Consider the following 25,487-nt stretch of genomic DNA (forward strand, 5'->3'; position numbering starts at 1 on the left):
TGTTGATCCGTAAGAATCTGGACTGTAAGATCCGGATACCTTCTTCGTTTGCCTTCGGTTTCAGCGTTTCCCATAAAAAAATTAATAAAAAAAAATATTTGAAGTTGTTGTCAAATTTGACAACAATCTTTGCTGTCAATCCATGTTAGCGCCATATAAGAATTGACATTTCGGTTGAAGAATATTAATATAGTCTTTTATTACTGTTATAACTTATGTGAATATTTTGACATCCACTTTGAAGATGATCTTAAAGATCTATAGTTTAAATACTTTTGTTTGTTAAAAAAGCATCCAGTTCAGTCGGTGCATCGTAAAATTTCTGATTACAAAGTGACAAATTTGAGCACAAATTGAGAGAATTAAAGCTCAAGTCTGGTAGTTATTTAGAGCAGTGAAGACAAGAGGTGGTCAAAAGCACCACATGCAATTGCCCCAAATAGCAACAAGTGTCGCATATTTTAATACCATTTGTCCATCTCTCCTTTTATTTAAAGAGCCTCTCAGCTCAGTGAACTTTACTGATATCACCACCAGCATAAGCAGAAGCAGAAAACCATGGCTTCTTCTTCTTCTTCTTCCACCAGAACTCTCTTGTTCTTCTTTGCTTTGCTTTCTCTCTCAGCAGTTTCTTACCTTGCTGAGAGCAATGAGCAGGATCCAGGTCTTGTCATGGACTTCTACAGGGACACGTGTCCTCAGGCTGAAGAGGTCATCAGAGAACAAGTCAAGCTTCTCTACAAGCGCCACAAGAACACCGCCTTCTCTTGGCTCAGAAACATCTTTCATGACTGTGCTGTCCAGGTATACATTCATTCATATGAGTCACTTTTTTTCGTAATTATCTGCCGGAGAAACTTATCTACACCATAAATGACTCTGTCGTTTATGTCAAGCCACGTACTAACACACTGTTAGGTGTTTTAAGACTCGTTTGAGACTCTTTTTGTAGGCAATGTTTAGCTTGAAAGTGCTTATGCTAGAAGTGCTTTTATTGTAAACATGTCCTAATTTTTCTCAGAAAATCCAAGTACTTCTTGGAAAAAGCACTTGAAAGAACTTTTAGCCCCTTCTTGAGATGCCGCCACAATAACTCCCGTAATTTGCTCTGTGTTTCTACTAGTGAAATTATTAACCAAGTGTTTTCTTTATGCAGTCATGTGATGCATCTCTGCTGCTGGACTCAACAAGGAGATCGTTGTCTGAGAAGGAGATGGACAGGAGCTTCGGGATGAGAAACTTTAGGTACATTGAAGAGATTAAAGAAGCTTTGGAGAGGGAGTGCCCTGGTGTTGTTTCCTGCTCAGATATTCTTGTATTGTCTGCCAGAGAGGGTGTTGTTAGGGTATATTTTCTCTATACCTAATTTCTCTTGCTTTGACTTTCTGCTTTTATCTACTTTTGGTTCACAACTATGTTCTGTAAAATCAGAGATCTGAAGTTGGTTAAATTTTTTTCTCAAATCTAATTTAGTAATTTACCTTTTTAATATAAAGGTCAAAATTGCGAAGAATTAGTACTCAGATCTATTTACTTTCTTACCTTTTTTATGTTGTTTTGCTAAACTGTTGAAGTAAATATTTAACTAAACCATATTTTTGACTTAATTACCGTGTTCTCAGCTAGGAGGCCCATTCATTCCTCTTAAAACTGGAAGACGAGATGGAAGGAGAAGCAGAGCTGAGATCCTTGAGCAATACCTTCCTGACCACAATGAGAGCATGTCCGTTGTCCTTGAGAAGTTTGCTGACATGGGCATTGACACCCCCGGTGTGGTCGCCCTTCTAGGTATATATGCTCTAGAAAAGCTTTTACTAGAAGCGCTTTCAAATGTTAAAATAAAAATCTAAGTGCTTTCTGAGAAAAATCGTTCTTTAGGAAACACTTTTAAGTGTTGTTTCAACCCAAAAGCATTTTTAGGCCTCGGTTGAGAGTGCTTCTTTATAAATCGCTTGTGCTATAAGTGCTTCTATGATCCAAACGAATTTTTTTAGAGAAACATGGTTATAATTGTTTTTTGTTCTCTAGTAATTTTTATATAAAACATTATCAGAAACACTAAAATATTTGGTCTTATTTATTGTAACCAATTACAGGAGCTCACAGCGTTGGAAGAACACACTGTGTGAAGCTGGTGCACCGGTTGTACCCAGAGGTTGACCCTCAGCTCAACCCTGATCATGTCCCTCACATGCTCAAGAAGTGCCCTGATGCTATCCCCGACCCCAAAGCCGTTCAGTACGTGAGAAATGACCGTGGTACCCCCATGATCTTCGATAATAACTACTACAGAAACATCTTGGACAACAAGGGTTTGATGATGGTGGACCACCAGCTAGCCACGGACAAGAGGACAAAACCCTACGTCAAAAAAATGGCCAAGAGCCAAGACTACTTCTTCAAGGAGTTTTCGAGAGCCTTCACCATTCTCTCCGAGAACAACCCTCTCACTGGAAACAAGGGCGAGATCCGACAGCAGTGCAATGTTGCCAACAAGATCCGCGACTAGAAAAAAGCAGCTTTTCCAAGAAGCACTTATCTTCTTAAGTTATGCAACTAATGGAGAAAACGTGTGCGACAAGTTGCTGGATAATAAGATGGTGTTTTTTTTTACCTAGATGTATGTTTTGTTTTTATGGAAGTTGGTCAGTGCTAGGGTTAAAGGGCATGTGGTTTGTTGTTCATGTTTGCCCTTGTTCTTGATGCACTGCTATGTAGGGTTTCGTTGTATCTGTTGGCTTCTTCTCTTGGGGTCAGATGGACATGATGGATGGATGTTGGGATGTGTGTGTATTTATGGATGGTTTGAACTTTGACCATGTATTATGATGCATGAATTTCAATGATTATTGATGATTTATGCTTGCAAATTAAGCATCGTTTGCACATCATGATGATGTGAAACTAATTACATAATCAAAACCCATCCCGCGGCCTCGTGTATGGTTATGCTCGACTAATTTGACCTGGTGGATTGTTCTAATGGTAGCATATAAATTATTATCTATTGGATTCAAACTCTCTCTTTAATATAGTTTAAAGTAATAGTATCATTGTTACTCAGTATTACGATATGATAATATTTCTTTTCACGGATAAGATTCAGAGTCTCAAATAAAGGAGATAAGTGATAAGTGGACTAATTAAATATCGGTTGTTGGGTTGATGGTATCAAGAAAGGGACTTCAGAATCAATGATCAATTAAACTATTAGAGGATGGTTCCACAAGCTTTGCATTATTGATTTTAAATAATTAGAAAATGACAAGACAAGCAATGATAGAAAAGGAAAGAAAGCATATGAAAGGCTCATATGGCAACAGATGGCATTGGATCTAATCCTAATGTCTTTAGATGTGAATCCTAGAGACAGATTGTTACACGTTTGATAATTCTTAAGAGAGAGATTTTTCAGTATGTTTGAAATACATACACATATGTGATATGTCATTATACAAGTAAAGTGACACCTAAAGAAAAAACTTTTCACCACTTGTATAATAATATATAATGTGCCGCCCCCTATTTCAGACACATTAAAAAATCTCTTGTTCTTAGATGTGAAACAACTTGGGTATATGGATCGATGTTGAGTCCACGGACAGTGTCATTTATAATCAAGCACTTTTTACAAAAGTATGAGACTCTCATGTATTTTGATCTCACTCGACTCTACGTAGGTCTCACAAGTTGTGTAAGAATTATTGTAATTAAGCAATTTACCTAAATTTCTCTCTTTCACATATAATACATTATTATCTTGTGCACTATTGCTCATCCGCAATTGATATTCCTTGTCGCATATTTAGCCAATAGATACAAGGTTCATGTTAATTGTATACCTAGCTAATGAAGACATTAAACTAAAGAAAAGATTGTGAAATGGGCACCCGTCGTGCCCTAATAAGGCCCTTTTGACTTGAGTTTGAGTTTTGGTGCCAATTCGTGAATGCTCACGTCCAATAAGCCTACTCCGGATGCATGAGAAAGAATTTTGAAGAGGGAATCAAATTTGGGTATATGAGGAGGGTCACACTGTTATGGCTAACTTATTTAACCTACTTCTATATTAATGAAGACATTAAAATGAGAAAAATGTGTCCCATTTATTCCACATCATCAGCTTTAACAAATTTGCTAACGGACTTTGAACGGGGAATGAAAATATGAGACATAATTCGAGTTTCGCAGAATTAAGGCAGGGAGCTGTTGAGATGATACAAATGGGTATGCCATCCGTGGGAACCCGATTTGAGATAGTTTCAAAGGCCTTCAGGAGCGTAGCCTTTAAATCAATAATTTCTCGCACGCTTGGTTGCAAAGGTCTATAGTCAGAGAGAAAATGTGGACTTCAATGAAGTATTTAACTTTAAAAGAGTTAAGTGAGACTCAATTAAATTCAAGAGATGTAAATGAAGTTAATCACTAAAAAGAGAATAAGCAACACATTTCGAGCTTCAAGGGATTAACTAAGACTCAAATTGAATTTCATGGGGCGTAGATGTAAATAAGCCAAAAAAAATATGTTGGTGGAAAAAATTGTCAAATGGACATGTTCACTCATATAAATCGAACCCTTTGGAATTGGGAACGACAAATGCCCCGATCAAATAGCAGTTAGGGTTTCTTCTTCGCGAGAGAGAATATCAAGGACTTCTGCAATGGATTCGGGTCTCGGAAAATGGGCGGACGCTTGCCTGCACTGCGGCAAATGTGGACACGTCAGCCAGAATTGCAGGCTCAAGAAGCAAACCGTTGGGGCCGCCAACACCATCGAAGTGATCAACGAAGCTCTGTTTTTGACCGTCGATACCCCGCTGGAGTCGTGGATCACCACCCCTGGCGCCGCCTTCCACTGCTCGCCGTACCAGGGGATCATGGAGAAGTACACCGCCGGCAACTATGGCAAAGCGTACCTGGCAAACAATGCAGCATTGGACATTGTTGGGAGAGGTGACGTGCGCGTCAAGTTACCGAGTGGGGCTCGGTGGGTGCTGCACAATGTGATGCACGTGCCGGGTTTGAAGCGGAATTTGATTTCTGTGAGTCAGCTGACGAAGGAGGGCTACCAGGTTGCGATAGGGCCCGAGGGCTTCGTGGTTATGAAAGGACCTCTGCTGTTGTCTTACGGTTTTGAGGAGGTTCCTGATTTTGTGTGCTTTGTTTCCAAGGAGAAGATTGATCCTTCGCAGACGTACTTGGTTTGAGCCCGGAAATCGAGTTCCGTTGGGGCAGAGTTGCTGAAATGGGACTAATTTGCTTGGTGAACAAGTTTAGATATATGAAATGGTAGTAATTAGTTGGTATTAGTACAACCCAAATCAAGCTTAGCTCTGCTAGCAAAATGTTACGAATTTCGAATTGGTTATGTTAGTGTTATGTACTGAACTTTAATGCTAATGAAGATCCCTACTTTTTCAAATTAGCTTACGAATTGACATGTAATTGTGTGATTAATTCATGCATATTTGGATATTTTCCGAAATGGGTGATTTTCCAAGTAAAAGAGAGAGAAATCTGGCTGTGATCGGCATTGCCCCGAAAAAGGATGGTGAAAATCTTGATGTTACTTGGAGAATCATATATCTTTGGTTCGTGGTGGATTGCTCAGAAGTTCGTAAGCCTGCCCTGCAAAAGATATTGGTGCTTGGTTGTTCTGAGTTAAAATGACGACGAGATCTGTCATGAAATCCGAAAATGTGGCTCATTTTCTTGTATTAAGGACAAGATAGAGGAACTGAACAAAGCCTCTACCTTACCCCGAAGCAAAACGCGCTGCAGATGCAATGACTAAAGTGAAGTGTGCTGTATATGGTAGGTACTATATCTCCACTGTGAACTTAGTGGATGATGTGAAGAAGAGGACCAAAAATGCATCACTTTGCATCTTTCTTTTATTAAGAATAAGATAACTCAAGTTATGGTAATTTACAAGGAAGACAGATATGCTAATTCTTCTTTGGTTCAATACTGCTTGAACTGCAATCGTAGCCACTATCAGCTTCCGCCGAGGCCACGCCATTTTGTCCTGCTGCTTCCACCATTTTAGGGATCAATGGACTGCAAGCCGGATGGTTGTAATAGGGCTGTGGATGGACGAAGTAGTTTCCGGTAGAAGGGAAAGATTGGTACCCATATGTAGATTGATAAGGTCCCGGAGAAAATGTGTTTGGGGGAGGCCAATATACCATAGGCATAAAGGTGTTTGCCGGTTGTGGTGGAAAAATGTGATACGGGGTTTGACCAGAGTAGGAGATACTCGTACCAGCATTCGCGATTGCACAGTTTGAGATTGGTTGAGCATCTAATGGCGTCTGAGACGGGAATGTTGCCATTGCTTGAGCGTGAAGAATAGAGGTCTGATGACCTCCAAATTGTGTAGGAGGTGCAGAACTCAAAAGTGCAGTCTGTGGGAATGAAGATCTCTGCATGTTGTGAGGCTTGCTATTTGGGTGAGTTTGTTTTTTCGCCTTTGTTTTTGTTGAACCAGACTTGCCACAGAACTGCTGAGAACTTGGACTAGCCTGCTGAAAAAAAACAACATCAGTCTTCAGAAACTCGAATATATTTGTCAACGTTAAGTCGAAACTAGGAAGTGCTCAGATATATGAACTGGGAAGTTGATCTTACAGTATCACTAGTCATAGGATGTGGAAGAAATAATTCCTCCCCTTCAGCATCCTCATCCGTCCTGGAAAAACACGTCTTGCTTTAGAATTCACTAATTTTTGAAGATACAAAATTATCCAAATAGCTTTTCCATAAACATTCATTTCCTAGTAGTATCTTAGAATGAAATACCTATAATACTTCTGAAGCAAGTCAAGGTTCCGGTATTTAGTTTCTCGTTGAACCAGATCGTCAGGAAAACCAGCCATGAAAAGAAGAGTGATGCCCAAGGTCTTGAAGAAGAAGCTCCCACTGCGAACATGAACGAGCATTGCCATTCGACACATTAGTGGCCCGAAAGACTTCAGCTTGTTTCTTCCCATACGCTGCCTGACATATCTGAAACATATTTATGCAGATAAAATTTTAAGTTAAGCTGCAAAACAGAAATCCTCGCTGAGTTAAAAGTTAATGACTCCAATAATACTTACTCATTTTGGGGAAGATTTCGTGTTCTTCCGCCATACTTTATGCAGAGAAATAGCCATGATGGGCAGCTAGAATCCGATGGTCGCATAGCCTTCTCTTCTTCGAGTATTTTAACAGGACATAATGTCGGGTTCTGTTGGTTCGCGTAAAATACTTTCCTCCGAACACCAGGATTCTCATACAGAACATGCTCCTAGTATTAATTTAAGATAAAAAAACATGTCACAGAAATCATTTATGTTAAACGTCACAATGAAAGGGAATTGAAAGACTAATTGTGCAATGACAAGAACTAGAGCAAGCATAACGCTAAATTTCCTTACCCCGGGATCTTTCGAAGACACAAATGGTTCTCCCTTCCTTAAAATGCTGAAATGATTGAAGTCTAATTCGTATATATCTTCACAGCCGTGCCTTATTCCGAGTGATGCGAAAACTATGATCTTCCTCATTGTGTGGGATTGAGCATTTTTCAGCAGCAGGGCTTCTGAATCAATTATTCTCTTCACTTCTTTCGGGCAGAATGCTACCTTCGGAGGTTTTTTCTGTTGCGATGTGCTTGCTGATCCTGCACGGAAAAACTCTGAGAAATTAAGGGTATCAGATGGCACCTTGTCACTTCCAAAATCACTAGGTTCTTTATTGTTTCCGGTTTGAAGTTGCATCTCATCACAAACTGGTCCTGTATTGGGTGGTTCATTTGTTTCTTGGTTCGCATTTGGAATCACTGGCTCGTTCCCACCTGCAAAAACTATTTCACATTGCGCATCCAATCCCTTATCAACAACTTCACATTTCGGTTCACTAACAATTCTTGAAACATCATCAGCAACTTCCCCTTCTTTACAGACATTATTAACACAATCTTCTTCCCGGTAACCATCATCTTCGTCATCGCTATCATCACTGACATCGCAGTCTGCTGAATCTCCGCCATCTTTAACTTTTTCTGAATGCAAAAACTGAGTTTCCTCCATGCTCATCCAGTTGACTAGACGGTCTTCCGGAATTCGATCTTTAAGGGCCAAGCATTGCTTGTGGTGTTTCTTCTCCGAAGCCATTACGGTTGGGATAACATTTCCATCTTCGATTCCATTGTTGTCGAGTGCTGTCTTCTGTCGCTTGAACTTCTTTAAGCGTCTTGTCATTGCATTGGAAGAACGGTCCTGAATCCAAATATTGAGTATGGCATTAACATTTGCTCTACTCATTAGAAGCGTTTTTAGTTGTCAGAAAGCGCTTTTAGCCATTTTAGAAGCAGTCTCAAACACCGCTAAAATGCTCTAACAGTTATTTGATAACAAAGACAACCAAAAAATAAAAATGGTGGTCTTACTTGTCCGTCTGCTCGATGAGGAGGCTCCTCCTTCTCTCGTTCTTGTAATTGAGCTTCAAGAATTAGTATCCTCCCCATGAGTTCTGTATTCTTCTGCCGTTCCCTCTCGAGTTCGGCCGAAATCTCTGCAACGATATTGACGCTCTCACCTTTCATTCCTTCCTCTATAGCGCACAGTGCAGAAGAATTTACCAGAGGAGCACAAGAGTGAAGCTCCACCATTGATTAGGACAAACACCAATTAAGAATTAAATCCTTAGAGAAAATGATTTCTGAAGAAAGTTAACATATTTAAGCAAGGTTTGAATACCCTATGAAGCAAAAAACTGCAAAATGTGGAGGGTTTTTCTTTTGTTGCTTGGTTTTTGTTTCGGTTTGTAAATTGGAAAAGTAGAGCCGCGAGGGGGCAGACATGCAATTGCACGTGCACATCTCTCCATCCTCTCTCTCATTAGACTTCAGTGTTACTAACTCTACATCAAATCTATTCATCTATCAAAGTGATTCTCACACTCGTTTTTCTTTTCTGTTACGTTTTTCTATTTATTTATGATATTTAGACTAAATAAATCAAATAAAAATAAACATAAGTATACATAAAAAAGATGAATAATGTGCAGAGATCCGTCATCTTCACTAGTTTATTTTCTCATATCAAAGTTGATAATCATAATCTTAACTATCACGGGATGTCTCAATGATTAGGGACAAATTTCAAGTCTTTGGTTCAAACAACACTTCTGCAGTCCAATTCTTGACGCTATTAATCACATGATGATAGTCAAGTGATTGACATTTCTCTATAAGTCTTTTCGACTTCCAATCAGAACGAAGCCATCAACTGATCATTTTAAAAAAAAAGAATGAAGTTGGTAACCATAACATTTTTAAGTATACATATTTGGAAAATGATTGATTCCAATCCAAATTTATTTCATTTTTCAGGAATACTAAAATTTAATAAGAATCCAACAAGGCCTCACCATTTTTTAATTTAATATTTTTGTAAACGAGCTTTGAGTCTCACAATTTGGTGACAACAAGTCACAGTCACAGTTGTGAACTAATTTAAATAAACAAAATTGTCCTTTTATGGAAGTGGTGAAGCTGCAGGTACCCCATCTCTCAGCAATGCAGGATTAGAGAGCATCCTATGCACTTTTCCTATTTAAATAATAGTACCTAGTTTCCTCACCAAGTAAACACATACCTAATATAGCATTATATATCATAACCCCTCCTTCACTTTACCTCACCAACCAGTCTGTCACCTTTTGTATGCTGCTGTTCCTTAGAGATTATGTTAATCACACTGCTAATCTAAACCAGATTTGCACACAATCGGAAACGAACGAGTTTCACAAGCGCACGCAGGGATGAGAATCGAGCTGTATCGTGTTAAGTTCTTGTACCGTTTCAAGTTAGTGTCGAGTACTAATTAAATCCTAACCATAGCGTGTACGTTTCATGTTTACGTTAGGCTATATATAAAATGAGTGTAGAAAATTTAATCTCGAAACTTTGAGGTCTGTCTTGACGTGGGGAATCCCATTAACCTCTTTTTCCCAGGTGGATGTATAAAAAAGAGGAAAATGATCCTCTTCGGATTCTTTTTGTGGGGATTTGGAGGATCAATCAATCATGTTCATTTATCGTATGTCATACGGTCAGTTTTCGTTAAATACTATTTATATTCAATTTTAAATTTAAAATACTTTCTGACCGCATGACGTACGATGAACGAATATGATTGATTGATTCTCTGGATCCCAAAGAGGATCCTTTTCCTAAAAAAGATGGGGGTGCACTGCACACGTGCACAGTATATATGGTCAGTGGGCAGCATGATAGAATATTACAACCTCACGTGGGAGTGCTTTGTCTCTTCAAATGCAATTTGTGTCAGGGAATATGAAGGCTAAAAACCTTGGATACCATCCTTCTAATTTTAAACAAAAATCCACCTTTTGATTTGGGCACCTTCATTTGCTCTTTCCTAACTTAGTGTTCATGTAACAAGGAGTTACCAGCTCGGTTGATTAAGAGAGTTTATCACTGCATTGGAAGTCCTAAGTTCGGTTTTTCTCTCACAGTATCACTTGTATAAAAAACTCTAGTGTTATGGATAATCTCATGATAGTGTCGCCTTGGTGCTAAAAGAGCAAATCTTCTGTACTATGATAGCCCTCAAATTGGATGGGATCAACGTGGAGTTGTGCATAACCAATATACTCATATTTTTGTGAGAGACGTTTTACAAATGACGAGATGTATGTGATTGAAACCAGTGGGCGCCCGAAATGGTAGCCATTAAGAAATGTTTCTTCCGGGTTTGTATGGAAACTGTGCTGGAGAAGTCCTACAATAATGAGTACACACCCCTTGATTCACTGGCTTTCTATTCTTCAAGACAAATAAATAGTATTCTAACAAGAAATCCTGTGATCGAAGGGTGTCAAGTGGATACCCTTCGTACATATATTTTGTTTTTCTCTTGGGGAGTGTGCATACAAAATTTAAAAAGGATTAATTGAAGTTCAAGAATTGAGATATGTGGTTAACCACTACCATATCCGTTGTTCGGTGAACTTATAAATGTTGGGACTACACTCGTTAATTGGATATCAGTCTAACATGTTGGGTCTTACAAGTCTCGTCTGGAACCAACATTATCCTTTCTGGATCCTTTTGGTGAGGATTCGAAGGATTCGTGAATCATATCCGTTCATCGTACATCATGTGATCAGCTTTTTTTAAGTACTGTTTATGTTTAATTTTAAATAAAAATATTTGAAATGATTGACCGTACGATATACGATAAACGGACACGATTCACAGATTTCTAGGATCTTCACAAATAGGATCCGGCATGGATCCGGATTCCAGCTGGAAGACTGAGACTCGATAGAATTCGCTTGGACCCAACTTCAATCATATCCGATCCTGGTAGCTGCACAACTGAAGCTAGAGAGATTCTATCATTCACCTCTAGTGTGTGCTCAATTCGAGGGTTGTGGGTGACTGATCGTAGCAAGATCAGTTTAAATTAATTAAAATCGTAGTATATTCAGGAATTATTCATAACAAGATTGAACAGGAACTTCAAAAAAAGAAAAAGAAAAAAGATAACCAGTAAATAGATGTACAGAAACACAACCTGATTAATCAAAACACCAAAATCTAGCTTCACATGCTCAAACTGCCCATTTTTTGGATCAAGATTGGTCTAGTTTACTTCATACCTCCTGGAAACAATGCTCTGATACGACCCAACGGTTAAACTCACTTCCGCTTGTAAAATCTGAAATGGCCGTTAGTGAAATTAAAAGAGCTTTGCTGGTTGTTGAGCCCCACTTCTCATCATTGCACAGAATTCCGAATAGTTGATCCTCCCATCCTATTTGGTCCAAAGTAAATCAGTATAAAACTCGACTAAGAAAAAGTTCCAGATATTTGGAAGTCGTAAGTAACTTACATTATCGGCATCAACCTCAGAAATTATCTCTCTGATGGTGTTGTCATCACCCATTCCATGCTCCTTCATAGCAGCCTCTAATTCATCTCTTGTAATGTACCTGTCAGTGGAAGTTGACAACTCGGTAAGGAACTTCATTAACTTTCGCTTTATGACTGAGTGATGAAAACATATATTTATAAACAGTTTGGCTCCTTGCAAATCATGATATTAAAAGCTAATAAACCTTATGCCTGACAAACAAGTTGGATTGATTTAAGCTTGCAAGTTCACAAGTCAAGACTAAAATTATGAATCAACACGAGCAAAGTTGTTTGAGCACACATCTAGTATGATCATAATGAGAAATTTATCCAAAGTCATTTATTTCGTGCAGTAGGATCAAGTGGTTGAATTTGACTTGATCAAAAACAGAAATCCAGTAAGACATTAGTATACAGATACACAATAAATTTTGTCAACTCACCCGCTGCTATCCTTGTCAAAGTACTGAAATGCTTTGTACAGGTGCTCATCTCTTTCTAATCTTTGTCTATGCATAGTAGCAGATATAAATTCAATGTAATCAATTGATCCATTTCCATCGACATCAGCCTGAAATGTGTAACAGAGAAATCACAAAATTGCAAGAAGCAACAGAATTGAGTTCCTGGGGAATCGGTAGCTACTTACAGCATCCATGAGTTGCCTAACTTCGGCTTCTGAGAGCCGCGACCCAATACGTGCTAAACCTGTCTTCAGTTCTTCGTAAGTTATTGTACCACTTTTGTCAGTGTCCATACTGGTGAACATTGTTTTCAGGCCTTTAATTTCTTCTTCAGATAGATTCTCTGCTATGACCTGGGGGAAATTTTCAAATGAAAAAAAGATTATTACAGGAATACGACAGTTAAGGTAAGAAGGAATTCTCTGGAAACTTTGCCAATATTGGGTGAAGATAGGAGCTTGTGAACATAGTCCGAAAAATTACCTTCAAAGCAAGTTGCTTGAGCTTATTCATTGCCCTGAATTGCTTCATTCTAGAGAGAACTGCACTATCTATTGGCTTGTCTGATGCTACTCCGCCTACTCTGAGCCACGGGTGCTCTGACCATACAGAATATTAAACATCAGTCAAAAGCACCCACAAACAAAAGCTGGTGGTAATAAGGGCAATGTGGCTAAAAGTCGATTATTGTAATGCAGTATATTTATCCTTTCAGCTTCTATTTAACTGCTAAATTTGTAAGGAAAAAAAAAAAAAAAAAAAAACTGAAACATCGGATTATCCCTTGAATGCCAGCACAAGGCCTAAATTTTATCATGCCATTTCATAGGCAAATGAAAAAGATGTCATTTCAAAGAGTTTATAACAAAGAAACACTTGAGGAGAATGGCCTATAAATCAGACAGAGGAAAATTATCACTGAAGATTATATGTTATACAACATGTTTTACTTTGTTGTACCTTTCAATCCAGCTAAAATAGTATCTACGAGGTAACATACCGAGAACTTCTGCAGAAGTAATTCTCTTTCTTGGTCCTGTGTCAGCATCTTTCTAACTAAATCTCTAGCACTGTCTGATATCGATGGCCATGGTTGACTATCAAAGTCTATTACTCCTTCCAATATGGCATCGAATATACCCCTCTCAGTTTCTGCAATGTAAAGAGCAAGATATGTTGATAAGACAACTACAACCTAAGAGAACAGTGAATGTTTAGCAAGAATACACTGAATTCATATTTACCAGCCCAAAATGGAGGTACACCACTGAGTAGAATATACAGAATGACTCCTGCACTCCAAATGTCTATTTCCTTTCCATAACTACGCCGCAAGACTTCAGGGGCAACATAGTATGCACTGCCGACTATATCACGGTACACCTTTCCTGAGATGAGGACAAAGCAGGTGTCACTGTACATTAGAATTTATCCGCTAGATTAAAACTTCAGATTATTGTATACTTGACTGAAGCAAAACAATCAAATGAAAATGAAATTTTCGAAAAGCTTTACAAAGGAATAAAGTAGTGTATAACATCATACTTCGATTAGCTAGACTGCGTAAGGTAGGAAATGGCGCAGGCTGACCACTCTTACTCCTTAAACCTTGACTAAAATCAACAGACAATCATATTTTCAGTTCCCAGTAAACCACACAACTTTCGGTTCAGAATGTAACTTCTTACCATTATAACATCTGCAACTAAACTAGAGGAATAACAATTTACAGCAAACTAAACTAGTAAAATTGGAGATTTTAAAATATATTTGCATATATCAAACAAATCGAAATTCCATAATCAAACTCATAGCTTTCTAGTTCTAAATTCTACAACTTGTATGAACAATGAACATAGACCATTAAAATCAATGCAACTCACCTTCCTCAATGAAAACAGACAACCCGAAATCCGTTGCCTTCAGCATTGCCTTCTCATCCTTGCTAGACAGCAAGAAATTCTCCGGCTTGAGATCACGGTGCAGCACGCCCATGAAGTGACAAATGTGCACAACATTCACAATGTCACGCAGAATCGCAGCGGCAGCCCTTTCCGAATACTGTCCCTGCGCTATAATTCGATCGAAAAGCTCCCCTCCGGCGCAGAGCTCCATCACCAAATGCACAGAGTACTTGTCCTCATAAGGCCCCTTGATCTCCACAATGTTTGGCTGCCCGGACAAATGCTGCATAATCTGAATCTCTCTCTTGATGTCGTCCCTGTCGTTTTTGCTCACAAGTTTGCGTTTCAGGATCGACTTGCAGGCGTAGCAGTGGCCGGTGGAGTTCTCAGTGCACAAGTATGTGATACCGAATTGGCCCCTGCCCAGTTCTTTGCCGAGTGTGTAGTACTGCTTAATGTCGTCAAAGGGCTTCCCCAGAATGCTATTCGGCGACGGCGCCGGTTTTACTGGAGGAGGACTTGGCTGCTGGTGCTGTGCCTTTGGTTGGGGCGCTGGCTGTGCCCTCTGCTGGGGCTGTGGTCTGGGAGGTGGTGGTGGGTTATGGGGTTGTTGGGATGAGACTTTCTGAGGCTGAGCAGCCGTCTGCGGCTGCTGGTAAGGCTGGGATGACCCGAACCCCTTTGAACCGGGTTTCGGAGCATTCTCTTTGCTGCTGTGGCAACCCATTTTCCGATCAGGATTCTGGGAATTTGGTGGCGGATTTGAATCGACGAACAAAAGGCTAACGATGAAATGTTGAATCGAAGACAACCCAAAAATCTGATATTTGAGGAATTCAAGCAAAACCCAGATCAAGGTTCGACCATAGTTATCGTCTACATGGAAGAGGTTTGAATTTTGCGTGCTGACACGGAGCTGAAATTCAGTAGTCCAAACCAAGTGAATTAAATTTGGTTGCTTTTCTTTGCGGGAAACAGAAGCGGTGGGTACGGATTTGTGGGGATTTTTGACATTATGTCAAAGACGTGTTAAAAGAATATTACGGCAAAAGCGATAGTTAGAAGGGGCAAAAACTAAAGCAAACTACTTTACTTTGGAGGCCGATTCTCTGTCTTCTCACTTCCCGTGTCTTTTTATTTGTATAGTTACAGTTATGTCACGTTAATATTTTAGATTACTAATTTTTTTCCTTATTATCTTTATAAAAAAAATAATATAAAATGTTGACGTGGCTTAACTTTGATCACACAAAACAGAAAAGCACGGGAAGACACAGGAAGTGAAAGGGCAGATAATCTGCCTCCCTTTACTTTTCTTCCAATCACTTGTTTATTTATTTAATATAACAATATAATACAGCAGAGACAAACAATAACAACAACAACAAAGGTTTATTTTACTAAGTGACGTCGACTGTATGAATCCTAAAACGTCATTTTATTCGGTTCCGTGTCACGTCTTTCATTAGATCCAAGTACTTCATGTCTTTTTTTAGAGTCTCTTTCCAAGTCTTTCTAGGTCTTTTTCTACCCCATTCATCCTTGAATTTCTGTCTCGTAATTGCATCTTCTAACTTGAGCGTCTATTGGCCTTCGTTTTCATATGTCCAAATCACCTTGACCGATTTTCTCTCATCTTTACTTCAATCTCGGTTATTCCTACTTTACCTCATATATCCTTATTCCTAATCTTATCATTTTTCGTGTGCCCACTCATCCATGATTCATACAACAGGAGATGAAAGTAATAAATTAATATCAAACTCGCCATCCACGAAATTTAAGTATAAAATCTTTCGTTACTCGTTATACACATGATTCCACAACAAAAGCCAATGCCAACAATAAGGAAGTAGATTCTCTGCCCTTCTATTTAGATGTCCTTCCCATCCCCTCCTATTTTGTGCGGTCACGATTAAGCCACGTCAACATTTTATATTGATTTTTTATAGAGATAATAAGACAAAAAATAATAGGAATATAAAATGTTAACGTGGCTTAACCGTAACCGCACAAATAAGAAGGGATGGGAAAGGCATCCAAACATGAGGGCAGACAATATGCCTCCCAAAAATCATGTGAAAATGAATGGAATGATGTGGACTTACTTGATCGAGCCATACAGGTGTGTGGTTCCAGGTGGTGAATTATGTGCTGGATAATAGATGACCTAGAAAACAAATATGTGTGCTAGATAAAATAATTTCGGAACTAAAATTCGTGGGAAACATAAAGATAGTGTTTCATATTATTTTTACCTCTCATAAATTTTTGTCAAATTTTTTTTATTGATATTTTTTAATTTATTCGATTCGATAGTCAAAAATTAAGAGAAATGTTTAAGAAGTAAAAATGTGCATATAAATAGAACTACCCAACATAAAAAAATGTAGGGTAATGGATGAACTACTTATTGGTTTAGCATGGAGTTTGTCACGTCATCTTACATTCTAGAAATTTGGGTTTGAAATTGCATAATCATACTCGTAGGGTCATCTAATAAAAAGTTTGTCACATTTAAAGTTCGATTAACCAAAAGGTATTTGGAGCAAGGTTATTATGGAATTCTAAGTAACTTCCCTGGACAACCAAATCAATGATTTCGCAAATATTTTTGCTACTTGTAAAAGTCTGCTAGACGATCATATATGAAATAGATCAGTTGATTAAGTACTACGTTTATCCCATCCGCTACACCAAGTTTAATTTCCTTTTTTGGACCATGGTAACCGTTAGTTTAGTGTATCGTATTATTATGCAAAGGAGTCTATTAGAGAAAAATTGAGACGGTAAAATGGTGGCATATTTAGGAAAGTAAACATGGCAACGGACTGAATGACTGATTTGGGCTTTTCGCAGAACTTGGGGCCTATGACCACCGTTATGTAGTTTCGTTGTGCTCTCACTATAGGCCCTACAAGATAACCCAATAGGATTTGGGCTCCAATTAGTAAGACCACTGAGCATTAATTCTTAAAATTGATCCACACTTCTAAGAAGGTCGTTGAAATTGAAAATCGATCGGTATGGTTCCTAAGGCTAAGTGTTGCAAATCAATTCGGTCATTCCGTCATAAATTTGTTAAAAATTGTGACAGAATAACCACATTAATTTACGCACTTATTTTCAGAAACTACGTTGATTGATTTTCAATTTCGAGATTATTTGTGATAGTACCTTAAAATAATGAGTAAGCCATATGGGCCATCAACTTTTTCAAAATTGGGACGCAACAATGAACTCACAGCTCGCAAGAAATGAGAGCCATTGGTTTTACCTTTGTAATGGCGCCACTAAAATCACACTAGCAAGTGACTCGACTTCGGAATTTGGATTCGACACTAAGCTTTCGATATCAGCGGGGCCTACACTTTATGCTCATCATCGTCATCCTCATCGTCATCAAAATCATAGTTTTTTGAGTTTATATATATATTTTTTTTTCATGTCATTGACACGACTTTGACAATATCTCATCTCATATGTATGGATAAAATGAAACCATCATACATCATTCATCTAAACTGAATTAATCATGTTGCTAGTAATACCTAATTCTAGTTAATTTTATCTAAAGAATAATTAAGATGTTAAGTTATATGTTTAGGTGGCGCTTATCAGTTAATTAAGTTTAGTTTAAGATTAGGTTTTTGTTAAGAGTTTTAAATTTAGGTTTTGAGAGGTGTTTGTTAGCAAGTGGAGATGGTGTGAATTTTGATTATCTATGTACAAATCTTAGTGTCTTATTAAATACTCACAAATCCTAATTTTTGTTAACTCAAAGAATCGAATTTCACATAAAAAAATTCAAAGAAAAAAAATAAAAACATGTTAACATGTTTTGATAGAAAAAGAATTATGAAATTACAAAAATAATCAAGACCTTCTTTTTTAATTACCCTACTTATGTGAATTGAGGTTCATAAAACAAAAATAAAGTCGTTTAGCTGCACAAAATTAATAGATTTATTCATATATTTCTAAATACTTGTGAACTCCACATACAGCGACCGGTTAAGATCACTTCTATTAGATAGTGCGCGTTAGTAAGTTCGTTAATTTTATGTTTTCAAATAGAGGTATCGAAAACAAAACTCTTCAAAGTGCACCATGAATTTACCTATTATGCTTCGCTAACACAAACTGATTTAGAAAATTCAACCCATTACAGTAAAAAGACCAAGAAGGGCCTAAATCCTACGTTCAAAATTCAAAATCTTGGGCAAATTGGGCTCACTCCCAACCGAGTCCGAGTCCATCTGACTCGGCTGAATCATTGCCCAACGAAAATTTACCAATTCACAACAATAATTAAACATCTCTACGTCCCAAATCAATCATTTTTAACAATAATTAAACCTCCTTAATTTCCTAATGCTAATCACTAATCACAAATTATCCATCAAACCCGGTCCGGCTCCACACCGCATCCCTGACCCGCCTCATGTCTCGCCCCTTCAGGGTCCGCCCAACGCCTTCGAAAACCGACGTCGCGCCTCGCGTATACTCACGCGCCAGATACTCGTGTGGGGGAATAATCTCAGAGTCATTGCCATCCAAGCCGTCGTCCATGTCGTACAGCGAGTCCACGGAGTCGACCCGGAGAATCTTGCTCCAGTCGGGCACGTTCACGGGAGCTGACGTGGCCATGTGGTGCCCACCTGGGGAAGCCATGCTGTCGTGCCCGCGGAACTGGTGCACGATCCGAGGCGACGACACCGTTTTACCGGAATCGTCAAACGCCAATGACAGCCCGCCCACGTTGTGATCGTCCCTGGGAATTCGGTGGCCTCTCCGCACCTGAACACCCCCGTTGCTCTCGGGGACGGCGCGTGGGCTCCACTCTCCCTGCGAATTCTCGGTTTCGTGGTCCTCCCTCTCGTCGACGCTGTTGACCATCGACCAGACATCGTCCTCGCCGAGCTCCGACAAGTCATGTGCGTGGCTGTAGCTGCCGTAGGTCCCGAGCAAGCGTTCGCTGCGGCTCTGCGTCAGTTTCCGTCCCTTCGCCATATGTCATAATCAATCGGATTCCGGCCACGGAATCGAGAATTCCCGGCGACCCAATTGAGGAAAGGAGAGAACCCACGAAACCCAATTCACAATTCCATCGATCAATTTATTATAGGCTTACGCATAAGCTGGGCATCGGAGGGGTGGACATGTATATATATAGTAGATGTATAGCATTTTCAAAAAAAAAAAAAAATAATAATAATAATTCATTTCATTTGAATTTGAATTTGAATTTGGGTGTCATTTTGTCTGCATTTCATATGCACGGTGATGATGTTACAAAACGCCAACAAGTACACGAAACTGTAAAAAAACAGGGAGATTTCAATGGGATCGTTCTTCCATTATACGCGCTCCCGCCAACCCGTGTGGAGGTTTTGTTCCTTACTTTATGGAGTTAAGTTGATGGCTTCAGAAAGACAATCCATTTATTTTTTTTACGTCATAAATGGTCATAAATGCATTTTAGCCCCTCTAGGTCAAGATCGTGCGTTTAACCAATGCTAAGAGTTGAACCATAACGTGCTATATGAAAAACTTAAATGATTTAAGAGTCGAACCCAACACATTTTTTTATTTTTTTTTTCTAGATAAAATCAAGTTTAGGTAGTTATATATTTGGTTTCTATGTAATCCAAATCATGTGTTGCACAGTGTGGTCAAATATCATAATGAATAGAATGTTGGATTTTCATCTAGGCATTATGGGTTTGAAACTCCCGCTCTCTTAAATTCTTGCAATAGTTTCGAACTCTTCCCCTCTCCCTACCCTAAATTCTTATAATTGTTTCGAACCCTTCCCTAATATGAATAAATTAAAAAAAACAATCATGTGTTCAATTTCTCAATTTAATTAATATATAGGAATGTATACAAATAATAATAATTAAATAAATAATCTCATTTTGGTGATTGTTAGGAACGCGCTTTCTTATGCGAAACTACAAACCACCCACGTCGGAATTCCTTCTACAGTATGCGGGCGGGCCCCCACCGCTAAACCCGTCTTGTTTGACTACGTCAAATGACAAATGCATATAACACAAACTGCTCGCATTCCACGTGGACACGTCCTCCTCTAAAAGCCCACCACGTGGGTGCTTCTACACCTGCGGGTCCCGCCTTCAGGGTCTCCATCGATGCCACGTGGTCGAACAGTTGCCAGCCAAATAATTTCACCAGTTAAAAATAAAGTAAATAAAAGGTTTAGTACGTGGTGGGGGAAGGCTAATGATTTTTTTTAGGAGGAAATTAGCTTGTGGTCTTGTTACGAAGTTATTTTGGACATTGAAAAGATTTATAGTGGCACTTCAGTTTCGTGACCATTTTTGGATTCACTAATGGACAGGGTAATGATTGTGACCAGAAAATTAGCGTATGCATAATTGATGGTTTAGGGGTTTTAATCAAGTTTATTGTTGTGGTTTAGATTAATTAAATCTCCACTTGGGATAGAAAAATCAAAGTCTCTGTGAAGTCCACATTAGACGGTCCAGAATACAATAGTGGGGTCCAACAACGACTTGTCGTTTTTGAAGTATACAAGTGAAGCTTTATCACCGTTCATTGTCCCAAGATTTCACAATCAGAAGGCCCAAATTTGATGGAGCTTCACAAATTACATCCAATTATATAGGGGGGTTTTCCTTTTTCATTTTAAAAATGTGTCTTTTCAAATTTCGTTTTACACTTAAAGTCCCGTTTGAAAGAAAAAAAATGTGTATCCAAGTGGAATTGTACTAACATTATCAGTTGTCGTCGAGAGACAAAATTAATTAAGTATTTTATAAATGGTTATTAACCTTAAAAAAACAGCGTTACTGGACTAAAACTGTCGAGACTCAATTTGGTAAAAAAAAAAATCAATTTAAATTTACGGTGGAATCACTAATTTGATGCAATTTGAGTGAAACAAAGAGTACGTATGCTTGGTATTAAAATAATAGGATTCTAGAACCAGCTGACCATATATATTCTTAAAACTCATCATGACTTGTGTGTATGGTGCACATCGCAATCAAAAATGTCCAGAATATCGTCGTGACTTTGTATTGTGCATATTTTCAGTACATATCTAGCAATTCCAGCAAAGTTATCGGACAAATCTTGAAAGCCAATGAGAAAACTTTTCGGTAGGTCACGGTAATAATGTATCTGATCATATCACTTTAAACATGCTTTGTAAGTTAAATGTTGTACTTACATGAGTTAGATGATACTCAAATGTAAGAGGACACATTCTTTTGCGAGAATAGTATGTTCATTCATCATACTGTAAATTATTTTTTCTCAAACGATTAACAAATGAGAATTGATGGAAGTTGCGCACTAAGTACAACATCATTCAACTCTCTTGGTAAAGTACTACGGTTATGTTAACTTTCCATAGGCACTCATTTTCACAGTCACATCAATTATTATTTTTGTACAACGATATATTTATATTAAAAAATGAAAATAGTTTTTCAGTACTTTTTTCTACTCCCCAGGCCTCCGTTTCTCTCTCTCCAAAATCGCCAGTGGAAATGAGTCGATGAGTGGATTCCATCATTTGATTAGTGTAGATTTTGTTTGTGTCGCTTTTAGCGGTTGATATCTCACTTAGCAAGTGATGTGGTCTCGCTTGTCAGTCGACAAATTAATACTAATGTTGCTATTTATGAGATTTGATAAATCACGTCATTAAATTTTTTTCATAACAATAAAATTTGCATTTGTTATCCACTTGGACTATGCGAGGATAGGGTTGATGATGTTTCATATTTATCAATGGAGGACCCCCTCCCCTTTTATGAGGTACTATTGTGTGTCTCTCCTCCTTCCAACAGGATGATATCCGGATTCTTTTTGTGATGATTTTGGAAATTTGTTAATCGTATCCGTTTATTATATATCGTGCAGTCAGTTTTTATTAGGTACTATTTGTATTTAATTTTAGATAAAAAAATTAAAAAAATTTCTAACCACATGATGTACAATGAACGAACACAATTCACGAATTTTTGAAAATTATTTCAAAGAGAATCCGGCGAGGATCCGGATTTGTGTGGTACTATTGCGGATCTCTCTCCCTTATGTGGGATTTTGTTGGGGGTGAGGACCCTGGCCTTCCAGTGATCCGACCTTGTCTGGGACCCGCTAGCCATGGCCCGTGGAGATGTGTTCACTACTGGTGCACCCGGACCCCAAGTACCTAACTCTGCCTTGTGATGGACCTCTCATTGCAATCAAGTATCCTATGCTACTTAGTTTCACTAGGAAATTTTATTATTATTGTTTTTGTTGAACACACAATATTATATATATTAAGGGAATATAGTGGGTTTGCTCTCATAATGGGCTAATAAATAATGTGGTTTAAATTCGTCTGTAGCGAGAATCGAACCTAAGACCTCTCATTTACAAGTGAAGAGGAATACCACTAGACCGTAGTACTAATTGAGGGAAATTTGAAATTTATATAACAGTAAATAATTAATCACTAATTTTGGAATTTGATATAATCATTTCGTTTTTCATATGAAATGATATTAGAGTGGAAATTTGGGCTAAAACACGTAAATTAGGCACTGAAATTGCAAGTTATAGGAGTCGCATATGAGAACTCTTATTGGACTCAACTGTATTGCTAATGGTGAAAATTAAACATTTTGTTTTAGTTATTAGTTTTTATATTTTGTCCTATAAATAGAGGAAAAAAATATGTGAAATAAATGAGAAAATGAATAGAGTATTGAAAATTAAATAGTTTCGAACGAACTCCAATTAAGATTTTACCATGACTAATCATGAGTGGACGATTGCATAGTTTTATGATGGTTGATATATGCAAACTACACTAAAAGACTTGTCTGCACTCACCGGCAAGAAACACTCGTTCATGACTGACTCTAACATTCTCAGGTTCGATGCAGTGTATAAACCATCCAATATGATAGGGAACCCGTCGTTTCTGTAAAATCAATGACGTTAAGAAAATTGGAATATTTGACAAGTACAAAAAAACCCTAAAACTCACATGGCCCCCGCCACTGTTTTTCTTTTTATATCAAGCATGACAATTGACAACCCAGAAATATATCAACCATTATCACATCACAACCCTCCATATCACGTCATGCATTGCATCCTTTCTTCCATTGCTAAAAACAAACGACATTTGTTTTGGTGTGTGTGTGTGAGTGTCTCAATTCTGTAAGAAAATAAGAATCCGAATCCCACCTGCCACTAATTAATCAGCCACCACCGCCATAAACAAAGTTAATTAAAACAAATTAATAAAAACCCTAATGAGTGCTTAGCATATGATTGATTTTATGGTGTCGAGATGGAAAGAATCTTACCAATTGCTAGGTAGGCCAGATTTAGACATTATGTACAACAATTTCTTGCATAACTTGTTAATTCGACATGATACAACACGAAACGTTAATTAATCTAGTTGTTATCGATCACATTTTAAGAAGCCGTTAAGGTAACATGTTTTGCACAACACGACTTGTTAAAATTACGACTATAACATGAAAATGAGACGAATACGACAAAAACGACCTATTTGAGAAGCCTAATATTGCTAGGGATACATCTCGATGTATTTATATAGTACAATGCTTGTCATATGACTTAAAGACGTTTATCATGTAACATGGTCACATAATGAGTGCTTTAAGCACAAAGTTATAACATAATCTCATGTACCACAACCGTTTTTCTCGTCAAGCTAGTTTTGTTTAAATTCAATTTGGCAAGAGATTATGCCAATCTGCCATGTATATATCTGTTTCACTATCTCCATCTCACATGATAAAAGAGAGATGAAATGAAAGAGTGAAAATTTACACTTAAACAAATTTCTGGTTCGGAATTCAAATTACTCTGATATGTATTTCATTTCTTAATTAGATCCAGAGGATCAAAAGGTTGAGGAATGATTGTACTAGGGAGCAGGGATATGAATCATGGGATATTATTTTATTGTAAGGCAAGAAAAAGTCAGGCCTTTAGGATTAATATAACATGGGATTCTTGTACTAACACAGAATTATATAAGGAGAAGAATCAAAGAGCGTCTGTTGGAGGTTTTGTCGGTTAGTAGAGGAGGCTTTGGGTTGTCAGGTCGGCCAAGAACATGCTATTCGTGCATTAGAGATACTTGCAGAGCCAGCAAGCTTTTGTTGCTCAAGTTGATATTATCGAAGTTACCCTTTTTCTTAACTTGAGGTTGTTTGATGAAATACTTCTACTGTTATGTGTTTTAATTTTTTAACGCAACAGTGACATTTCTATGTTTACGAAAGTTCAAAAGAAAACATATTTGATCGTCCCTTTTGTTCACTTGCAGGAACAAAATTGTATCATCTTCTACACATGAAAGCTGTAAAGCTAAGAAGAAGAGCGTAATTTATGTTCCCTTTTTACAAGATGTTTGGTTTGTTTTTGTTGGCTTTTAGCCTTTAAAATACCTTTTTTTCGTTTTCAAGTTGAACCAACACATGCTAAATCATCCCTTCATCGTTGTGACGTTTGGCCAACTTGGTGCTCCAATTTGAAACTCAAGTTGCATAAAATACCAGATACTTTATATATATTTATATAGACTCTATTTACCTAACCATTTTGTCTTATAGAAATCTCCAATCATTGGAGCAAAATTACTGTATCCACTGAGATTTTCAACTGGGTTGTAAGATTTTTTAATCAAGGTTTTGTAATTAGTTTAGTAACAAAATCACGACTTAATTATTAGCAAATGAAAACACATGAAGATGAGTGCGGTTGAGATTAATATAGGTATTAGGTACGAGTTCGATTCATGTCTTGCATGTAACCCAAAAAACCAGGGAAAGTGAGCGAATCGAAGTAGTAGGAAGATTATTGCAAAGACAATTATTGAGGCAAAGTTTGGAAGATAATCCATCAAATTTTTTCTGGGATAAATCTTTCTCTTAATGGATCTCTTCTTGTTCCTAAATCTTCTATCTCTGTCACAACGTTTTCAACCTGCAGAGATAGAAGGAAATATAGGTCACACTCAACCATTTTTCAAGAGGAAGTTTACCACAAAAATTCAATGCTGATGAAATTTTATTGTGAACATTATTATTGTTGATTGGCAGCAAGCTCAGGTGGTAGCCTGTTTTTATCCTTCGTATGCATCAAGCGATAAGAGAG

General features: G+C 37.9%; 2 protein-coding genes and 1 pseudogene across 2 annotated transcripts; 1 reads left to right on the plus strand and 2 right to left on the minus strand.

Annotated features, from left to right (window-relative positions):
• The first annotated feature begins 508 nt into the window (after positions 1–508).
• LOC137726346 (peroxidase 42-like) lies at positions 509–2,874 on the plus strand. The gene is made up of 4 exons (XM_068465263.1): positions 509–804; positions 1,157–1,345; positions 1,623–1,788; positions 2,097–2,874. Exons 1-4 carry the CDS (start codon positions 559–561, stop codon positions 2,507–2,509), a joined length of 1,014 nt encoding a protein of 337 aa, XP_068321364.1. The 5' UTR covers positions 509–558; the 3' UTR covers positions 2,510–2,874.
• An 8,579-nt stretch (positions 2,875–11,453) lies between these two features.
• Positions 11,454–15,290, minus strand: LOC137725403 (calcium-dependent protein kinase 2-like; annotated as a pseudogene).
• A 3,114-nt stretch (positions 15,291–18,404) lies between these two features.
• On the minus strand, positions 18,405–19,448 carry LOC137725316 (protein S40-5-like). The gene has a single exon (XM_068463962.1). The coding sequence runs from the start codon at positions 19,311–19,313 to the stop codon at positions 18,696–18,698; it is 618 nt and encodes a 205-aa protein (XP_068320063.1). The 5' UTR covers positions 19,314–19,448; the 3' UTR covers positions 18,405–18,695.
• Positions 19,449–25,487: the final 6,039 nt, after the last annotated feature.

The sequence above is a fragment of the Pyrus communis genome, chromosome 2 (genome assembly GCF_963583255.1).
Source record: "Pyrus communis chromosome 2, drPyrComm1.1, whole genome shotgun sequence".
In the NCBI taxonomy this organism is placed as follows: Eukaryota; Viridiplantae; Streptophyta; class Magnoliopsida; order Rosales; family Rosaceae; genus Pyrus; species Pyrus communis.

Bases quoted from the DNA above. Each gene is read 5' to 3' on its own strand.
- LOC137726346 (XM_068465263.1), top strand. From the start codon at position 559: ATGGCTTCTTCTTCTTCTTCTTCCACCAGAACTCTCTTGTTCTTCTTT. The intron at 1,346-1,622 runs GTATATTTTCTC...CCGTGTTCTCAG, and splicing joins CCAGAGAGGGTGTTGTTAGG to CTAGGAGGCCCATTCATTCC. The intron at 1,789-2,096 runs GTATATATGCTC...AACCAATTACAG, and splicing joins CGGTGTGGTCGCCCTTCTAG to GAGCTCACAGCGTTGGAAGA.
- LOC137725316 (XM_068463962.1), bottom strand. From the start codon at position 19,313: ATGGCGAAGGGACGGAAACTGACGCAGAGCCGCAGCGAACGCTTGCTC.